General features: G+C 45.7%; 1 protein-coding gene across 3 annotated transcripts in view; it reads right to left on the reverse strand.

The window, feature by feature from the left end:
• Positions 1-954: 954 nt before the first annotated feature.
• LOC106600913 (GEM-interacting protein) overlaps positions 955-21,447 on the reverse strand; it is a 47,130-nt gene continuing 26,637 nt past the window's right edge. For 2 of the 3 annotated variants that reach the window (XM_014192687.2, XM_014192689.2), the window contains 16 exons: positions 17,786-17,911; positions 15,668-15,732; positions 12,952-13,059; positions 12,648-12,728; positions 12,316-12,480; positions 11,936-12,073; positions 9,864-10,054; positions 9,528-9,661; positions 9,247-9,342; positions 8,666-8,826; positions 8,236-8,412; positions 7,933-8,070; positions 7,322-7,524; positions 4,012-4,345; positions 2,290-2,392; positions 955-1,877 (listed from right to left, as the gene is read on the reverse strand). In XM_014192687.2, coding sequence (XP_014048162.2) covers positions 1,168-1,877; positions 2,290-2,392; positions 4,012-4,345; positions 7,322-7,524; positions 7,933-8,070; positions 8,236-8,412; positions 8,666-8,826; positions 9,247-9,342; positions 9,528-9,661; positions 9,864-10,054; positions 11,936-12,073; positions 12,316-12,480; positions 12,648-12,728; positions 12,952-13,059; positions 15,668-15,732; positions 17,786-17,911 — 2,930 coding nt within the window. In that variant the 3' untranslated portion in view covers positions 955-1,167. The remainder of the gene's footprint in view (positions 1,878-2,289; positions 2,393-4,011; positions 4,346-7,321; positions 7,525-7,932; positions 8,071-8,235; positions 8,413-8,665; positions 8,827-9,246; positions 9,343-9,527; positions 9,662-9,863; positions 10,055-11,935; positions 12,074-12,315; positions 12,481-12,647; positions 12,729-12,951; positions 13,060-15,667; positions 15,733-17,785; positions 17,912-21,447) is intronic. The other variant, XM_014192690.2, reaches the window with a different exon arrangement.

The following is a 21,447-nucleotide window of genomic DNA, read 5'->3' on the forward strand; positions in this document are numbered from 1 at the left end:
GTCACCAGCAAAGCACCCCCACACCATCACCTCCTCCTCCATGCTTCACTGTGGGAACCACACATGCAGAGATCATCCGTTCACCTATTCTGCGTCTCACAAAGACACAGTGGTTGGAACCAAATATCTCAAATTTGGACTAATCAGACCAAAGGACAGATTTACACCGGTCTAATGTCGATTGCTTGTGTTTCTTGGCACAAGCAGGTCTCTTCTTATTATTGGTATCCTTTAGTAGAGGTTTCTATACAGCAATTCGACCATGAAGGCCTGATTCATGCAGTCTCCTCTGAACAGTTGATGTTGAGGTGTGTCTGTTACTTGAACTCTGTGAAGCATTTATTTGGGCTGCAATCGGAGGTGCAGTGAACTCTAATGAATTTATCCTTTGCAGCAGAGGTAACTCTGAATCTTCCTTTCCTGTGGCGGTCTACACGACTTTTGCGACTGCACTTGAAGAAACTTTCAAAGTTCTTGACATTTTTCGGATTGACTAACCTTCAGGTCTTAAAGTAATGATGGACTGTTGTTTCTCTTTGCTTATTTGAGCTGTTCTTGCCATAATATGGTCTTTTACCAAATAGGGCTATCTTCTGTATACCACCCCTTCCTTGTCACAGCACAACTGATTGGCTCAAATGCATTAAGAAGGAAAGAAATTCCACAAATTAACTTTTAACAAGGGACACCTGTTAATTGAAATGCATTCCAGGTGACTACCTCATGAAGATGGTTGAGTGAATGCCAAGAGTGTGCAAAGCTGTCATCAAGGCAAAGGGTGGCTACTTTGCGGAATTTCAAATATAAAATATATTTTGATTTGTTTAACACTTCTTTGGTTACTACATGATTCTATATGTGTTATTTCATAGTTTTGATGTCTTTACTATTATTCTACAATGTAGAAAAGGTGTGTCCAAACTTTTGACTGGTACTGTATGTTAGTATGTTCTGTATTCATGAGTATTCTCGAGTAATCATGAGTGTATGTCATTTTTCGCTGTATTTGTAAAAAACACGACGTTACACAATACAATTCATCCCTTCTATGGGTTTAACCATAGAAATAGAATCCTGCCAGTCCACGGAACTTTGACTTGAATGGGGAATGTCCGTTCTCGAATGTGATTCTAATTCTATGGTTCAAAGTTCCAACCTTCCTCCTCCTCAGACAAAGTGTTGCTGCAGTCCTGAGTGGCTACGTCTGAGCTTCAGCCCTGACAAGATCTTCCGGGCCGGGCCACTAAGACCCTCCTCTCCGCTCAGTCTCCGCCTCTCACCCACCCACCCCTGCCTGTTATTGGACTGGTTCACGTTCAGCTGAGACAATGTGGCAGACCGACTCCTAAGCCCCGCCTCCTGAGCACCGGTGCTCGGCGTCGGATAGGCTCCTGCTGTTGTTGCAGCTATTGATGGTTCTACTACCACTGTCCCCGCCCGCAGCCTGCCCTGTGGAACCTCATATGGGCGTGTCTTCTCTCTTTCCGTCTGGCTCTCTGGGGCGTGGCCTCCAGCCTGGCTGAGCAGGTGGTAGGCGGTTGTCTCGGGGGGAAGCTCCAATCGAAGGATTCTCATTCTCTGGCTAACCGGTTCAGGGGAGGGGCTACGGCTGCTGTCTGCGCTCCTCGCTTGGTTTCTCTTCCTCTCCTCGTCTTCATCCTCCTCTTCATCATCCTCCTCTTCCCCGAACTGCCCGGCACTGGTAGTGCCGGCGGAGCGGCGGAGACCCGGGGTGGACTGGCGCGGGTACTTGACAGGCTGCCTGCTGAAGTGGCTCCGTGGCTGGGTCCCCACGGAGGGAGAGTCGCCTGGCTCTGGACCCCCTACCAGATCACCCAGAGCAGCAGCCTCTGTTGATGCCCCCCTCACAGCCACGACTGGGGAAGCAAGGGGGAGGAAAGGGAGAAGAGAGGGGAAGAGATGCGACAACAAGACAAACCAGAGAAACACAGATTAACCACTGTACTTCACCTTTAGCTTGGCAAAGTAAATACTCTGTCTCTTTCTATCATAACATGTTGTGTGAGTTTAGGGCTCGCTTTTGAGAGGCTGTTGAACATTGGCAAACGAATGCAGAAAATGCCTGCAGTGAAGTCAGCAGAGGGCGCTACAACATGACAAAAACAGTGAGCAGCGAGCAGACAAAAGATCTGATGGCAGCAGAGAAAGGTTATGTAAGGAAATGACAGATCAGATAAGAACAGCAAAGTCATCTAGCCCACTTGTTTACCAACAATACCCATTAATCCAACCAACCATTCCTCTGATACTACAGTACATCCCGCCTACCTGCTCTCTCACTGGCTTCAGGGCTGAGCTGGTCCACTGCCTCATTGGACGACGACTTGTCAGATATATAACCCTCGCTCGAGTCTCTCTTGATTGTACGAGTCTGTTGAAATGACACAAACTCTGAGTTTTGGAGAATAGATACCAGATTTTTGGGGTAGGAAGTGTTGGGAATGGAACGCTGTAGCGAGATAAATACTATATTTCTAGGTCTAGAAAGTGAACCCCAGTGGGTTACAGAGAGATTGACAGGTAAATTGTGGATGTTGAGTATCCTATACATATAACAGGGATTTTTTTTTTTTTTACTTATTGGAGAAAATCAAGTTGCCTGGTCACTTGTTCTCCCAGTTCTGTTTTCAGGCAAAGAAATCAGTAAAGGGCAGGGCCCTAACCTTCTCTTCCACCCCCCCACGCCCTCCCAGTATTTCCCAGTGGTCAGTGTTGTGTATTTAGTGGCCAAGAACGCCCACGCTAGGGCTGTGTCTCAATAGCTTTAACTTGCTTCCTCTCCTCATGTCCTTTCCTACCCATGAATCCTGCCGTTTACACATTATCCAGTCCTTTGGCCTATCAGTGGTAACGGAGGAGAGGAGAAAGGAAAGGAAGTCATTTTACAATAGAGGAAGAAGAAGAACAGGAATAATTTGACACTCATTTACTATATTTCACAGAAGAAGCCATTGGACAGTATTGAGATCCAGCCGGGGTAGATCTGGTCAGGAAAGGAAGGGTCAGATCAGAGACCAGTCAGAGGTAGCATAGACACACAGACACACACAGACACACACACACACCCCAATGTTGCATTGTGTTAAGCCTCACAAAAAAAGCACATAATCCCTTCCGGGTTGGCCACAGCAGAGTCACAGCATGGCGAGCCAGGAGCATTAAAAGGGGCAATCTGGGATTGGTACATCTGTTTTGGGACTTTTAATTTTAATACATGATATAGCCATTGACTCTTGAATAATATTCCTTATAAGTGCCTCATTAGTTATATTTGTTCAACCCCAATCCCTCAGCTGTTTACCAAAAAAAGTGACTGGAGTGACCTCTTGTTGTTTGAATCCCAGATTACCCCTTTGAGACAACAACAGGTAACAGAAGCAACAGGAAAGAAAGCAGCTCAAGGCATCAGGCTGAACTCCGTGAACCCTGGCTGTGAGGCAGACTTGGGTTCAAATACTATTTGAAATCTGTCAAATACTTTGAGTAGTTGCTCTAGCCTTCCTGGAGTGCCATATGGGCTGGGTTGACAGTTTTGTGACTATTCTATTGGAACTATTGCGCCGTGTAGTAGCCTGGCGAAGGTATTTGAAATCATTTCTAATAGTATTTTAACCCAGGTCTGACTGTAGGGCATCGTGAGCCGTCTCAATGTTACTTCGACTTAGAAGACCAATCACTGGCTGACAAATCTACAGCTGCCAGACGTGTGATCAAGAGGCCTCAGATTCAAAATGAAGCGTTTGATTGAGGTTAACATTGCCCTCCTATTCAAACCATTGAAAAACATTGGAGAAAATCTGTATTTAAATGTACTTCAGTATAGTGGGTCTATGAAAAGTATTTGAAAAGTATGTATTTGTCTATCAGCTGAGGGTAGCCCATCTGTTAACCAGACCTGGGTTCAAATGGTATGTTTGGATTCAAATACTTAAGCTGCACTTGATTGAGCTTGTCTGACACGATGGAATCCCCCCTCAGTGTGTCCCTTACCTCTAGGGAACGGGGCCGTTCTTTGGACGAGGCTCCTCCAGCGGGGGGGTCCTGAGAGCCAGGGTCAGCCCCAGCAACGGTCTTCTGGGCCCCCCCTGAACACGTCGCCCGGGGAGGGGTGTCGGGGAGGGGGGTGGTGGGGGCGGGAGGTGGAGCGTCAAAGATGTGTTGGTGGTGGGTGATGAGGAACTCCACCAGTAGGGCTTGGTAGGTGGTCTCCAGTAGGGCCACCATGGACACGTCTACAGACACCAGCGGGCGCAGCAGGGTCGGACCAAACACGATGCCCAGGTTACTGGGAGACATCTTGTTCTCCTCGTAGTTCTCTGATACTCTGTGGAGAGAGAGAGAGAGTGAGAGAGAGAGAGAGAGAGAGAGAGAGAGAGAGAGAGAGAGAGAGAATGTGAAATCAGTGAAGAAAAGAGAGGATAGAGTATGGTAGAAAAAATGACAATCTGGAGGAGGGCCCAGCACCCCTCATATGACCAGGTGACTGAGCGTTCTGCTGCACGCCACAATAATCTGTTTACCCAGTGAGCTGAAGCATAACTTTGAGGAGCTAACACAAGTCTATGAGCATGGTTCACTGAGACATCTCCACAACAACCAGGTTTGCTAATTGTGTAGGTGACGCATCATGTGCCACAGTGTGCAGTAGTATCTGTGTAGGTGACGCATCATGTGCCACAGTGTGCAGTAGTATCTGTGTAGGTGACGCATCATGTGCCACAGTGTGCAGTAGTATCTGTGTAGGTGACGCATCATGTGCCACAGTGTGCAGTAGTATCTGTGTAGGTGACGCATCATGTGCCACAGTGTGCAGTAGTATCTGTGTAGGTGACGCATCATGTGCCGCAGTGTGCAGTAGTATCTGTGTAGGTGACGCATCATGTGCCTCAGTGTGCAGTAGTATCTGTGTAGGTGACGCATCATGTGCCACAGTGTGCAGTAGTATCTGTGTAGGTGACACATCATGTACTGCAGTGTGCTGTAGTATCTGTGTAGGTGACACATCGTTTACTGCAGTGTGCAGTAGTATCTGTGTAGGTGACGCATCATGTACTGCAGTGTGCTGTAGTATCTGTGTAGGTGACACATCATGTACTGCAGTGTGCAGTAGTATCTGTGTAGGTGACGCATCATGTACTGCAGTGTGCTGTAGTATCTGTGTAGGTGACACATCATGTACTGCAGTGTGCTGTAGTATCTGTGTAGGTGACACATCGTGTACTGCAGTGTGCTGTAGTATCTGTGTAGGTGACGCATCATGTACTGCAGTGTGCTGTAGTATCTGTGTAGGTGACGCATCGTGTACTGCAGTGTGCTGTAGTATCTGTGTAGGTGACGCATCGTGTACTGCAGTGTGCTGTAGTATCTGTGTAGGTGACGCATCATGTACTGCAGTGTGCTGTAGTATCTGTGTAGGTGACGCATCGTGTACTGCAGTGTGCTGTAGTATCTGTGTAGGTGACGCATCATGTACTGCAGTGTGCTGTAGTATCTGTGTAGGTGACACATCGTGTACTGCAGTGTGCTGTAGTATCTGTGTAGGTGACGCATCATGTACTGCAGTGTGCTGTAGTATCTGTGTAGGTGACGCATCGTGTACTGCAGTGTGCTGTAGTATCTGTGTAGGTGACGCATCATGTACTGCAGTGTGCTGTAGTATCTGTGTAGGTGACGCATCATGTACTGCAGTGTGCTGTAGTATCTGTGTAGGTGACACATCGTGTACTGCAGTGTGCTGTAGTATCTGTGTAGGTGACGCATCATGTACTGCAGTGTGCTGTAGTATCTGTGTAGGTGACGCATCGTGTACTGCAGTGTGCTGTAGTATCTGTGTAGGTGACACATCATGTACTGCAGTGTGCTGTAGTATCTGTGTAGGTGACGCATCATGTACTGCAGTGTGCTGTAGTATCTGTGTAGGTGACACATCATGTACTGCAGTGTGCTGTAGTATCTGTGTAGGTGACACATCATGTACTGCAGTGTGCTGTAGTATCTGTGTAGGTGACGCATCATGTTGCACGTTCCAGTACGGGATACACATGGTATACACCATCCAACGAAATGCTTACTTCAGGTTCCTTCTCGACAATGCAACAACAATAAGAAATAAGAAAAATCCGAACATTAAGTAAATGGCTCAGTAGAATAAAATAAAACAGGGCCTCTCGAGTGGCGCAGCGGTCCAAGGCACTGCATCGCAGTGCTAGTGGTGTCACTACAGACCCGGATTCGATCCCGGGTTGTATCACAACCAGGCATGATCGGGAGTCCCATAGGGCAGCGCACAATTGGCCCAGCGTTGTCCGGGTTAGGGGAGGGTTTGGCCGAGGGGGCTTTACTTGGCTCATCGCGCTCTAGCGACTCCTTGTGGGGGGCCGGGCGCCTGCAGGCTGACCTCGGTCGTCAGTTGAACAGTGTTTCCTACGACACATTGGTGCAGATGGCTTCCGGGTTCAGCGGTCAGGTGTTAAGAAGCAAGGTTTGGCAGGTCATGTTTTGGAGGACGCAAGACTCGACCTTCGCCTCCCGAGCCCGTTGGGGAGTTGCAGCGATGAGACAAGATGGAAGTGGGGGAGAAAAAGGGGGGTAATTCAAAAAAATAAAATATATATATATGTAAATAATACAGGAAGGCACAATTTACAGTCAATATTTACATGTGTTTTGGGGAAGGGGGGATTGTGCAGTATTGAGCAATCATAATAAGAGTCTGGTAGCAGCAGTTGTGATGCGTGTGTAGCATGAATGTACTGTGTGTGTGTGTGTGTGTGTGTGTGTGTGTGTGTGTGTGTGTGTGTGTGTGTGTGTGTGTGTGTGTGTGTGTGTGTGTGTGTGTGTGTGTGATGTTTGTATGTCTGTGTGGGCGTGCATGTGTGGGTGAGTGCATGTGTTCTAAGGTGTGGAGAATCAGATCAGGTGGTCAGTCCAGTTCAAGTGTTCAGCAGTCTGATGGCTTGTGGACAGAAACTGTCTCTGAGCCTGTTTGTATCAGACCTCATGCACCGATACTGTCTGCCCGACGGTAAGGGAGGGAACACCTCATGGCTGGGGTGTGTGGGGTCCTTGATGATGCTGCAGGCCTTCCTCGGGCACCGTTTCCAAATAGATGTCCCGAATAGGTGGGAGCATGGTGCTGCACTGTATAATAGAGTAGTACCTGTGAAGGTGCCGCATCATATGCTGCACTGTGTAGTAGAGTAGTACCTGTGAAGGTGCCGCATCATATGCTGCACTGTGTAGTAGAGTAGTACCTGTGAAGGTGCCGCATCATATGCTGCACTGTGTAGTAGAGTAGTACCTGTGAAGGTGCCGCATCATATGCTGCAGTGTGTAGTAGCGGTATGGGGGCAGTCTCTCCAGCAGGTCTCTCAGGTTATATGTGAGGTCATTCACTATCCCAGGAGTCTCTGCTGCCGCCTCTCTCTCACTGAGACGCTGGATCTCCTTGCCCACCCCGATGAAGTCATTGTATAGGTCAAAGGTCAACAGCGGCTCTGGAAGCTGTGTGAGGAGGAAGATTGTTATTATTAACAATGAATTAACACATAATAATAATAATAATAAATACTTATTAGCTTCGATGCATTGACTGACAACTGTACCACATGATGTTCACTAAAAGGGGAATCCTGAATTAAGATATGTCCATATTAGTCATAGTTTGGCATAATCATGAAAGGGAGCTTTGTGTGAGAGCTTAAATAACAGTGTATGACTGTATCTCAAGTCAGAATCCATTCGACTCGATATTGTCTCTATTAACTGTCGTTGGCTCTACAGTATATTGTCTGTATTAACTGTGTCGTTGTCTCTACATTATATTGTCTGTATTAACTGTATCGTTGGCTCTACAGCATATTGTCTGTAATATCCATTTTCTTTGTTGTCTGGGAAACAGTGGAGTTGTACCTCCTTGAAGAAGTGTTTGAGGACCGAGGTGACATCATGAGGTGAAAGGTCAGAGAGGTCGACTTGGTCCCCCTGGGTCTCGAAGACCTGACACAGCTTCTGGATACGAGGCTTCGACCCACTGATACGATACACCCCCTGGGTGGGATGGATGGATGGATGTAGGGGGAAAGGGGGGAAGGAGGGCAAGAGAAAGCAAGAGGGATTGAGAGAAGGGCACTGCACTGTCGCTTCTGCAAAACAGTTTTCCTGTTTGCTTCAGTACTTATTCTAAGGCATATGACATCCAGGTTAATACTGTACCTGCAGAGTGAGGGCCCTGCTCTCTATCTCGGCCGTGCAGCGCTGGACCACATAGGGCACCTCGTCAGGCCGGTCCCGGGGCAACAGGGAGAAACCCACCCCAAACAGAACGCCCTTCCTGTTCTCACACTCATGCTGTAACACCTCCAGACACTTCCTATGAACCGCCACGCCACACTACAGACGGGTGGCGGGCGGGACAAGAGGACACGGATTAGCAAACCACAGGGTGACCTCAAGTCACACCCTATAAACCTGGCTCACACTATAGAGTCAACCTGAACCATACCGTGCTGGCGCCACTGTGGAGGATAGAGAACCAAACCAGCCCAGTACAGCTCGGTTCAACCCTTTAGTGTGACTGTGAATCCGGCAATAGCGTTCTACTTTTGTCATTTAACAGGCTCCTTCGCTTCCTCCCCTTTCTCACCTCCTCACACTCGATGCCGTTGACCACGATGTAGTTGTCACACTGTTTGCACTTCACCATCTTGCTCTTCATCTTCCGGAGTCGGTGCGTCAGCGCGGCCCGGGACGTAGTCCGTACCTTCCCCACCGTACCGTTCCCCTCTGGGGTGGAGTCCACACAGTCTAGGGGAAACCACAGGACAGGACTCAGTCATACTCGGCAGTGTACATGTCATGGTGGGAAACACAACCCCCCCCCAGTTCCAAACAGAACCCTACTCCCGAGCAACTCACCTAGACCTGAGAGGATTGGGCAAGTGGAAGAATACGGCGACATTTCCACCTAGCCAATCAGTAGACAAGAAACAATTGCCACATTGATTATATCGATCTAATCCTCTCAGATCTACCGGAGTGGCTAGGGTGTAGGGGTTAGGGCAGCGTTTCCCAAACATGGTCCTGGGGACCTCAAGGGCTGCACGTTTCTGTTGTTGTTTGTCCTAACACTACACAGATGATTCAAATAATATAGAGAGCAATGAGTTGGTGTCTGAGTTGAGTTGGTGTCTGTTGTGTGAGTTAGGTGATGACGGTGACAATCACCTCCTTCCAGGACGGTGCCCATGTCCCTCTCATCCAGGTCGTCTGATGACATGGTCCCTGTGGAGGGGGCTTTAAGAAGCCTCCTGTTGCCATGGGCTACAGGGTTCAGGGTTCAATGTGGGTAAGACACACAGAGAAGGAGAGAAGACCGGACAAACAGGACGAGCTGAGTAAAGCTTCGTAGCGAACGCGTGATTTCTCTAGCAATTATGACATTGACGTTTGGTCAATCTTCTGAGCAGGATTCAATGAAATCTGTGGAGTGAAGCACACAGGCTTACCTGGGCTGGACAGAGACTCCAGACTGCCTCCTATGCTCTCGCTGTCACTGTAGCCCTTTCGTTTAACCAGACTTTCTTCAGGCAGGGAGAAGGAGTCCTGCAGAGAGCTGGGGTTGCTGGTCTTACGACGGCCACTTGGAGGTGCCACACACACACACACACACACACACACACACACACACACACACACACACACACACACACACACACACACACACACAATTACCATTGACAACAACTCTAAACATAAGACAACAGGCACTAATGGGACAAACAGTAGCATCCATTAGAGCCGTAGCCTATCTCGAACAGCACAAATCATCCATCCGTCCATACCTCTTGTTCTGAGGGACAAACTCCTGGAAGGTGAAGGTTTGTAGGGGCTGTTCTTGGCTTCTCTTCCTGAAGACGTAGAGCAGGTAGGGCTCCCCGGGTTCACACGGCCTGCAGGTCAACTCCAGGTTGTGGTATCCCAGGGGAACCGGCTCCGTCTGCTGACGCTGGAAGTAGAACATGTTCACTGTGGCCTAGGGGGTGGTAGAGGTACATGATTAAGAGGGATTATTTCAAAATGATTCATCCCATTGAGCTCAAGATACCTCTGTAGCTCAGTTGGCAGAGCATGGCAACGCCAGCATATTCGGTTCAATCCCTGGACTTCCTGTATGTATAATGTATGCACGCGTGACTAAGTTGCTTTGGATAAAAGGGTCTGCTATCTGGCATGTGTTATATTAATATATTATTTAGAAATGGAGAACTGGACCATATTTGAATGTTTTTTGTTTGTTTGTTTGATTGTTTAAATCAAAAGCATTGACAGTCTTAACCTCTAGGGGCTAGGGGGCAGTATTTTCACGGCCGGATGAAAAACGTACCCAATTTAAACAGGTTACTACTCTGGCCCAGAAAATAGAATGTGCATATCATTAGTAGATTTGAATAGAAAACACTGAAGTTTCTAAAACTGTTTGAATGGTGTCTGTGAGTATAACAGAACTCATATGGCAGGCAAAAAACCTGAGAAAAATTGAAGCAGGAAGTGGGAGAAATTAGAAATGTAGTTTTTGTTTTGAATCCCTTGAAAAACTACAGTGACATAGAATTTACGTTACACCTCCTAACTCTTCCATTGGCTGTCAACAATCTTTAGGAACTGGTTTCAACCGTCAGCTGTTACCGGGCAGATCATTTTGGCTCAGTCAATCATTGGCCAGTCTGAGGAGAGGTGTCTTATGATGCACGTGACGTCATCGTTTTTATATTTTTATTCTGGGATGAATAGCTATTGCCCGGTTGTAAAATTATCGCAATTTTATGTTAAAAAATACCCTAAAGGATTGATTGTAAACATCGTTTGACGTGTTTCTACAAACGGTAATGGAACTTTGAACATTTTGTCTATGGATTTGCGTCTACGCCACATGGCATTGTAAAGTGTTCTGGATGGGTCAACAAAACGGACGTATTTGGACATTAATGATGGACTTTGCAGAACAAATGAACATTTCTTGTGGAAGTGGGTGCCCATCCGAGTGCATTCCGCCGAAGATCAGCAAAGGTAAGTAAATATATCGAACATATTGTTAGAGATTTGTCGACGCCGTGGTTGTAGGCTAACTATATAGCTTAGCATTGAAGGCTAAGTTCTGTACTCAGAATATTGAACAATGTGCTTTTTCCGTAACGTTATTTTGAAATCTGACAAAGTGGTTGCATAAAGGAGTAGATTATCTCTAATTCTTTAAATAATTGTTATACATTTTTTCAACGTTTATGAGTTTTTCTGTAAATTAAATGTGCCTATTCACCGTAAGTTATGGGGAGAAAACATTTTCTGAATGTCACGCGCCAATGTAAAAATTGGGTTTTTGGATATAAATATAAACTTGATCGAACAAAAAATCCATGTATTGTCTAACATGATGTCCTAGGAGTGTCATCTGATGAAGATTGTCAAAGGTTAGTGCTTAATTTTAGCTGTATATCTGGTTTTGTGATGGCTATCGTGCTTGGAAAATGGCATTTAAAAAAAAAAATTGCCGAGGTGCTATGCTAAAATAATCTAATGTTTTTCTTTCACCGTAAAGCCTTTTTGAAATCGGACAATGTGATTGGATTAACGAGTAGAGTATCTTTAAAATGCCGTATAATACTTTAATTTTAATTTTGAGATTATTTTGTTTTGAATATCGCGCCGTGCTATCTCACTGGTTGTTGTCCAACCAATCCCGTTATCGGGATTGTATCCTCATTAAAAGACTAACTGAAACGGCTGCTGACTGCCTGCCTTGAGTCTGTTTACTCTTATGCCCACCCTTATGCTATCACTATCCCTATTACGCACTCCACTTGTTCCATCCAGCACAGGGAACGTCTCTCTCTCTCCAATAGGCTTGGACACCCACCTCCTTGAGTACAGTGTCCCCCTGGCAGATGAGTTTGCGGGTGTGAACTATGATCTTCTCCTTCAAGCTCTCCAGCTTGTCCTGGTGGTCATGGGCCTCACACACACACTGTCTGTACTGCATCTCTGCCTCCATCACCTGGATGAGAGGGAGAGAGAGAGAGCGAGAGAGCGAGAGAGAGAGAGAGAGAGAGAGAGAGAGAGAGAGAGAGAGAGAGAGAGAGAGAGAGAGAGAGAGAGAGAGAGAGAGAGATAGGCACAGTGAGTCACATGATGACCGAAAAATATAACTATAATTTTCCTATAAAAAAAAAAAATGAAAACCTTAAAAGTGGAACCAAAATAAGAGAGGGATATGTTTCAGTGAACCCCATATGACACCTTTGACTGTGCGTCGTCACGTGACTTCCTCCTCTTGTCCAGGGTCTTGTTTCCCGCTGTGAGCTCGTCCCCGGCCTTGGCCGTCAAAGCCTTGGTCTTCTCCAGGTCCTCGCTGCGCTGCAGGTACTGCTGACGAGCCTTCTTCAGAGCCGCCACCACCTCATTCTGACCAATGAGAGAAGCTGTTACCGCATTGTTCTGACCAACGGGAGAAGCCGTTACCCGCATTGTTCTGACCAATGGGAGAAGCCGTTAGTTAACGCAATGTTCCGACCAATGGGAGAAGCTGTTAAACACGCACATTAGCGTCTAAAAGAAAAAACGGCGTTTACCATCCTCCTCTGTTCTCTGGACCACTGATCCTTGAACTCCCTGCGCCACTTGTCAATCTCATTCTTCTTGGATGCCAGGGCCTTCAGGATAAAGACGTCAGATTAAACACATCATACTCAATCAGTTTACACATTATTCCACATTTTCTTGCATACAGGAAGGTTTGTTTTTTTTGGACACATTGAGTAGGCTTGCTAATTGTTTCTGTCTGTGGCGGTTCTCCTGCCTGCCTGCCTGCCTGCCTGCCTGCCTGTCTGTCTGCCTGTCTGCCTGCCTGCCTGCCTGCCTGTCTGTCTGTAGTACCTGGTAGCAGCGTTGGTGCAGCAGTTCTGATGTCTGTTTAGTCGACTGGCTGGTCTTCACATCGTGCTCCAGGGCCATGGTGTAGATGTACTGCAGAGGCATCATGTCCTGTAACAACAGCACAGTAAGAAACAGGTCACAGTGTCACGTCCTGACCAGTATAAGGGTTATTTGTTATTGTAGTTTGGTCAGGACGTGGCAGAGGGTATTTGTTTTATGTGGTTCGGGGTGGTGGTTTTGTAGAAGGGTATTTGATTTATGTATTCCGGGGTTTTTGGGCACTGTTCTATGTTAATGTATTTCTATGTTTAGTCTTGTTAGTTGTATTTCTATGTTTAGGTTAATGGGGGTTTGGACTCTCAATTGGAGGCAGGTGCTTTCTCGTTGCCTCTGATTGAGAGTCCTATATATGGGTATGTGTTTGGTTTAGTGTTTGTGGGAGATTGTTTCTTGTTTTGCCTGTGTGAGCCTTACAAGACTGTTTTGTTGTTCGTGCGTTCTTTGTTTTGTTGTTTTTGGTGTTCTCTTCATTTAAAATAAATGATAAGATGAGCATCCACATTCCTGCTGCGTTTTGGTCCTCCATTCCAGACGACAACCGTGACACACAGATATCGTTTCAATACGTTATTTAGATATATTTCAGAGAATATGTAGAGAGAGTGGTGAAATTAATGAAATAATATGTTTCTATGCAATACTGTACATGTGCCTTCAGAAAGTATTCATACCCCTTGACCTATTCCACATTTTGTTGTGTTGCCTGAAAACATGTTTGTAGAATTTTTTGCAAAATTATTGAAAATGAAATACAGAAATATATCATTTACATAAGTATTCACACCCCTGAGTCAATACTTTGTAGAAGCACTTTTGGCAGCAATTACAGCTGTGAGTATTTCTGGGATCTTTCCACACCTGGATTGTGCAACATTTGCCCATTATTATTTTCAACATTTTTCAAGCTCTGTCAGATTGGTTGTTGATGTCACGCCCTTATCTTAGAGTTACTTTTTATGTTTCCATTTTGGTTTGGTCAGGGCGTGAGTTGGGGTGGGCATTCTATGTTCCCTATCTATGTTTTGTATTTCTGTGTGTTGGCCTGGTATGGCTCTCAATCAGGGACAGCTGTACTTCGTTGTCGCTGATTGGGAGCCATACTTAGGTAGCCCTTTTTCCACCTGTCTGGTGTGGGAAGTTGTTTTTGCATTGCTGTGAGTAGCCTGCGAAACTGTTCATTCGTTGTGTTGTTTCTTGTTTTGGTTTTTGCTGGTTCACCGTTTTTATTAAAGTATGATGAACCCAACCCACGCTGCGCCTTGGTCTCATTCCAACAACGGACGTTAGAGTTGATCATTTCTAGACAACCATTTTCAGGTCTTGCCGTAGATTTTCAAGTAGATTTAAGTCAAAACTGTAACTTGGCCACTCAGGAACATTTACTGTCTTCTTGGTAAGCAACTCCAATGTAGATTTGGCCTTGTGTTTTAGATTATTGTACTGCTGAAAGGTATATTCATCTTCCAGTGTCTGGTGGAAAGCAGACTGAACCAGGATTTTGCCTGTGCTTAGCTCCATTTAGTAAATGGTTTTATCCTGAAAAACTCCCAAGTTCTTAACGATTATAAGCGTACACATACAGTAAAATGATGCAGCCACCACTATGCTTGAAAATATGGAGCGTGGTACTCAGTAATGTGTTGTATTGGATTTGCCCCAAACACAACACTGTGTATTCAGTACAAAAAGTGAATTGCTTTGCCACATTTGTTTGCAGTATTACTTTTGTACCTTGTTGCAAACAGGATGCATGTTTTTGAATATTTGTATTCTGTACAGGCTTCCTTCTTTTCACTCTGTCAATTAGGTTAGTATGGTGAAGTAATTACAATGTTGTTGATTCATCCTCAGTTTACTCCTATCACAGCCATTATACTCTGTAATGTTTTAAATTGGCCTCATGGTGAAATCCCTGAGCGGTTTCTTTCCTCTCCTGCAACTGAGTTAGGAAGGTCGCCTGTATCTTTGTAGTGACTGGGTGTATTGATACACCATCCAAAGTGTAATTAATGACTTCACCATGCTCAAAAGGATATTCAATGTCTGTTTTTTTTTTTACCCATCTACCAATAGTTGCCCTTCTTTGCGAGGCATTGGAAAAACCTCCCTGGTTTTTCTGGTTGAATCTGTGTTTGGAATTCACTGCCCGACTGAGGGACCTTATAGATAATTGTATGTGTGAGGTACAGAGATGAGGTAGTCATTCAAAAATCATGTTAAACATTATTAATGCACACAGAGTCCATGCAACTTATTATGTGACTTGTTAAGCACATTTTTACTCCTGAACATATTTAGTCTTGACTCTAAACATTTCAGCTTTTCATTGTTAATGAATTATTTCTAAAAACATAATTCCACTCTGTCATTATGGGATATTGTGTGTAGGCCAGAGACATTTAATCCATTTGAAATTCAGGCCGTAACACAACAAACGGTGCAAAAAGTCAAGGCGCTGTAAAACATTTTATTTTGCTAATTTAGCAGGCGCTTTTATGCACAGCGACTTTCAGTGCATTCCACTAAGGTAGCTAATAACAGGCCTGAAGAGTCATCTGATATGAATTGAATACTTTTCTATGCATTACTGTACACATCATCACATGTACAACCTGTACAGCCCCATGCACACGAGAGACAAGAAAAGCATCCATACCTGCTGAGCCACACAGGACTTAGCCGTCTCTGCTGCCTTTATGATGTTCTTGGCAAACTCTTGCTCTGCAAACAGACCAGAATAAGTCAGTAAGATGGGACGTGATTGATTTGAGTAAAAACAATTTATTAGCGTAACAATATTGTCAGGCAGTCTCGTCAAAAGCTTTTATCAGGCCAAATATCCATATGACTTTTGGAGCTGTTGCGTGTTCCATTTATGCCTTTCAATGGTGATATAACAACCAATATGTAACATATCAGATCCCATATCAGGCCATCAGACCTCATAGAGAGGAGAGGTCAGATCAGCTTACATCACCAAATATCAAAATCAATGCTCTGCTTTGGCTGCCTAAGTGCTGCCCTACTTCAAGTAGACTAATCTGCTGATCCATATTGATGCGGTGGTGGCAGCGTTGCAACCATTCAACCAGTGGAGGCTGGTGGAAGGATCTATGGGAGGATGGGCTCGTTGTAATGCCTGGAATGGAATAAATGGAACGGGGTCAAACGTGTGCTTTCTATAGGTTTGGCGTGTGATACCGGTCCATTGATTCCGTTCCAGCCCAATGAGCCCTCCTATAGCTCCTTCCACCAGCCTCCACTGCATTCAACTGACCACTGTCCACAGTGGCTCAGACCTCTGACCACTGGCTCAGACCTTTCCCTCTACGCTGACCACTTCCCCTACAGTGTCACTCTGACCTCTCTCCATTTCCTATACACAGCTATCAAAACACAGGTCTGCTTGGCAGCACCTTGGTGAGCGGATCTCTTTGCCCTCCTACAGCACCGAACAGTGCAGTACACTACAGTGTGGTATAGCAGAGTACATTACAGTACAGAAAGCTACAGTACAGAGCAGAACCGTAGGCTGTCCATCCTGTCCATTCTCCTGCTGTGGCCTGGTTAATCTGCCCTGTAAGCCCTGTAGTCTCTGTGGGGTTCCCCTGGGGGGAGTGGCTGGCCCACTCCATGTTATCCTCATTGGCTACCAACCATACAGATCTACTATCCTAACAGTGTTCCTCAGGGTAGGTTATACCGCTCCGTAATACCCTAACAGGGTTCCTCAGGGTAGGTTTTATCATTCCGTAATACCCTAACAGTGTTCTCAGGGTAGGTTATATTGCTCAGTAATACCCTAACAGTGTTACTCAGGGTAGGTTTTATCATACCGTAATACCCTAACAGTGTTTATCAGGGTAGGTTTTATCATACTGTAATACCCTAACTGTGTTTTCTCAGGGTAGGTTATATCGCTACGTAATACCCTAACAGTGTTTCTCAACCTAAGGGGTCCGTGTTATCTTGCTGTCCCTGAAATTGTTAATTATTTTCTTTGATATCTTTTCAACCACTTTTGCTCACTAGGAATGTAAATGGTCCTTATAACAGTCCTTGTCATACTGAAGTTTTACCACCAGAGGGTACTGTGGAGAATACTGTTTATCCTTCCACACAGGGTTCAACCACAAGGTCTATTATCCTATTACAGTTGAGGAATAAACACACATTCTCTAATGGCAGTGTAGGCCTACTTTAGACTCTGTTGTCTTTTCCAGGAATAGAGTGACTAACTGCTTGTCTTTCCTAGGAGAAGAGCTTTGGTTGCTGTAGTTACTGCAGTTCCATACCCGTAAAATTACTTTTTTTACAGAGGGATAAGAGAGCCTTTCGTGTTGTCCTAAAATTATTGTCTTGAGAAGGTTTAACTGTCTATGAATGCCAGAAACATGGTATGTACTTCACATTTGGTGTGTGAACTATTTCATTTCTTTATATGCAAAGCACATTGTTCACATGCAAGCACATATTTACAAATATATGTTTGTGAATATGTTATACTTGGGTAGTTGTGTCCATTTGTTACTTTGAATGAGTCTGTACCACATTGCAGTGATGCACTATGGGCCATGCCCTAATTTGAGATAGGTGCACTTAACTTTAATTAAATCATGTGTTTATGTCAATGTGAGATATGCAAGTATGAATATGAGACAGACTGACAAGCAGGCAGACAGACACAGAAACAAACACACCCACAACCACGTACACACAGGCAGACAGACATAGAAATACCCACACCCACGTACACACCCACGTCTCCACTCACCCAGGCTGATTCTCTTTTCCATCCAGGCCAGCAGGTCCTTGGCGTAGCGACACCACATCTTGGCATACTGCAGGGCCAGCTCCACGCCTCCCTCACAGCGACACAGAGCCAGGTCTGCTTCCTGGGCTGAGAGTGAGTACATCAGCATCACTGCATATCCTCTCTACCTCACCCTGATGGCACACAGTCAGGAGGGCTTTTTACCCCAGAACACACACAACGGGGCAGTCTGGACCCCCACGGGGCGTCCAAAACAGACCCCTCCCCCCCCCTGATTCCCAGGGGAAAAGCTGGGCTCACGGGTATGCTTTGTGTCCCATACTATCAATAATATGTAATCCGAATACTTTGTCATCCAAGAAACAACAACAAAGGACTAAAATGAATAAAAGAGAACAGACAGAAAAGGGTATTTCTCAGTTCATCAGAAACATAGCTCTGTTTCCACAACAGGTTTTGTGGTTTTAGCCAAACAAACTCTATGGAGAAGAGAGACTGAGAATGACTTGTCATAAGGGCTTGTCCCCAGAGTCCACAAGTTCCAGGTGCTGCAGTTGCCCAAGTGGTCACTACTACACCACCACGGGTGGAGGTGTGGTCATAGGTTGGTCATCTCAAAGCACGCATAGCAAGAGGTCATCATGTGGGAAAATCTAAACGTCCCAAGGAAATTCTCCAGTACCAGCATAGACCAGCTGCTTCCAGGGCTAAACAGACTGTGCTTTGACGGACAGAAGTGAAGAAAGGAAAAGAGAGAGAAAGGGATGTCATGAGGGTCCCAAACAGGCTTTTTAGGTACACCTCCTCTCCTCTTCCCTCTCTCTACCTCTCTCTGGCTCCTAACCCCTCCTCTCCTCCCTCCAGCACCTGTTCCACCACTCCCCTCCTCCGTCAGAGAGAGAGAGAGAGAGAGAGAAAATGTGACGTCTGAGAAGATCACCCTGGCAACTCCCCGGTGCCAGAGTGCTGTAATCGATGTGGCAACACCAGAGCGGGTGTTTTGTGTTGTGGTTGTTATGGAAGTCAGGGCGTTGGTGTGACTGACAGCAGTCTGAAGTCAGTCAACTGCTCTCTCTCTCTCTCTCTCTCGTCTTCCTCTCTGACTCAGTGACAGCAGATGGCGATGTGCAACAATCTTGCAACGCATGTCATCTGCTATCTTTCTTCCTTCCTCCCGCTCTCTCCTTTCTGCTCTCTCTTTCCCTGTCATGTGTTTTCTCAGTCCTCTTTTCCCCTGCTCACTCGTGATCTCGCAGCGTCACTCTCGGTACCACTGTCCTTCCACTTCTTTGACCCGTCCACGGCCGAGCTGCCAGCACAGAAATAGATTGTTGGATCTGTCAATACCGCAGTCTTCTGAGAAGTCTATTTCCTGTTTCACTTCTTCTTCTCCAACACAGAGATGCATTGTGTCCTACACTCTAATTCTGAGCTCGAGTCCTCTCTGTGTGTTGTCACAGACGCCGCTCTCAGTTCCAAGAGTGAGAGAAGAGCAGATAACAACGGGCTTCTCTCTTGAAACAAGTAGCTCCAAGTAACTCCATGTCGGAGAGCAAAATCCACCAAAAACGATGAAGACTTGCTGTGTTGTGCTGCGTTGTACTCTCTCTCTCTCTCTCTCGCTCTAGCTCCCTGTCTCCCTCTCTTGTGGGCACCCCTTCACACTTCGGCAACGAGTGTCCCTGTGCCACTTGTGTGTGTGTGTGTGTGTGTGTGTGTGTCCTCTCGCTCCGCTCTGCCTGTGCTGGCTTCTGGGACTATGGATTATCCAGAGAGGGCAGGTCCAGATTGTGGAGTGACAGGCTTTAGATCACAACCAGGTTTTACCTCCTGGTGTGTGTGTGTGTGTGTGTGTGTGTGTGCGACTTGCAGACCCTGTCAGGAGGACTATGAGGGTGGATGGGGTGAGGAACGGGTTAGAGCTCAGTACAAACTGATTATGGATGCTCCTCCTTACAGCATTTTTTCTGTACATGATCTCCCCCCCCATCTCTCTCTCTCTCGCCCTCTCCCAATCTCTCTTTCTCTCTCTCTCTCTCTCCCTTTCTGTCTCAGTAGAGAGAACTTCACAGCTGTAGGTTAGTGGAATTACAGTAAATCAGGAATATTGATATACGACTGTCAGAATGTCAACTTGTGTTACACAAGTGCCGACAGTAGTTAGTTACACAAGCTCCGAACTCGGTCCATACTGTTATTTACCCTTGACACCAACTAACACAGATAAACAACACAGTTGACACGCGCACATATACAGTGCAAGGATCAATGTCAACCCGACGGGGCAGACGACAGGCATTACAGAAAGCAGGCCACGGCACGGACCACTCAACTCATCAGCCCTACCACCCTACCCCCCCCACCGCTCGCTCCCTATCCGCAGCCCCACGCCTCGCCCCTCCATTTGACTTATTACAGATCAGCTCCAAACGGGTGAGGGGGTAGCTGGGAGAATATGGGATTGGGAAGAGTGGGTTGGGTGAGGGTGAGGGCAGGATTCTGTTTTCGATGTAACTGAATGAAGAGAGAGGAGGAGGGCACTTAGAGGGAAGGTATAGCTATATGCTTAGTAACACGGTAAAGAAGAGGTGCTCCGGGGTAAAGTTTCCCCTAGGTACAGATCTAGTATCAGCTTCCTCTCCCCAATCCTAACCTTAACCATTAGTGGGGAAAATGCCAAATTGACCAAAAGATCATATTTGATCGTTTCAAATACATGCAACTTAAAAGTGACCTATTACGACTCGATTTTTACATCTTTTGGGCACCAGAGCATCATTTAGGGAATCTTATTTGAGTCAGAAAAGGATGTTCATATGACAGGTAAGATATATAAAACCTTGCAGAGAGCCTAACCAACTGACAATCTCTTAGAAAAAAATATATAAACTATTGGAACCAAGACTTAAAAAGAACGGATGTTGGCACAAGGTGGAGGTAAAGTTGGAGCATAACTAACAGAATTACGCTAACACTTCACTTGATAGCCAGCGTCATAACACATAACCATGTCATAACATGTCGAAACAGCTGACGTACACTGCCATGACACATATATTTAGACCTGTTGTGACATATAAGACACCTACATAACTGTCCAAACCCACAAAACCTACCACACAAGGCAAAACGTTCCATTACACTATAGCCTACCTGTCAACAATATGTTTACGTTATATAACATTTTCTGAAATTGACCATATTAAACTATCATTGTAATTGCACACACATTAATGTCCGACGTGCACCTATCCCAAAGCTTTGTGGCTGATGACTGGGATGATATACCATGACCGTATACCATGACACCCGTGGTATACGGTCTGATATACCATAGCTGTCAGCTAATCAGCATTCAGGCCTCGAACAACCCAGTTTATAAGGGAATGTACGTGATTGGCTTATACGATTATGATGGTCATAATGCTTCTTGACAGTGTCATAGAGTGTATTTTGTTAGTCCAAGTAAAGTGACATAGGATGGTCATAATCCTTTATGACAGTGTCATAGTGTATTTTCTAGAAGCTACTTAAAATACTGTACGATGAAAAAAAACATGAAAGGACTTAAGAAATAAACTTTGAAACGAATGGAAACTTCTTGGCAGGTAAAAAAGACATTTGAATAAATGTGGGGTTTGACACTAGTATGTAGGTGTCAT

Source organism: Salmo salar, chromosome ssa03 (assembly GCF_905237065.1).
Source record: "Salmo salar chromosome ssa03, Ssal_v3.1, whole genome shotgun sequence".
Lineage (NCBI taxonomy): Eukaryota > Metazoa > Chordata > Actinopteri > Salmoniformes > Salmonidae > Salmo > Salmo salar.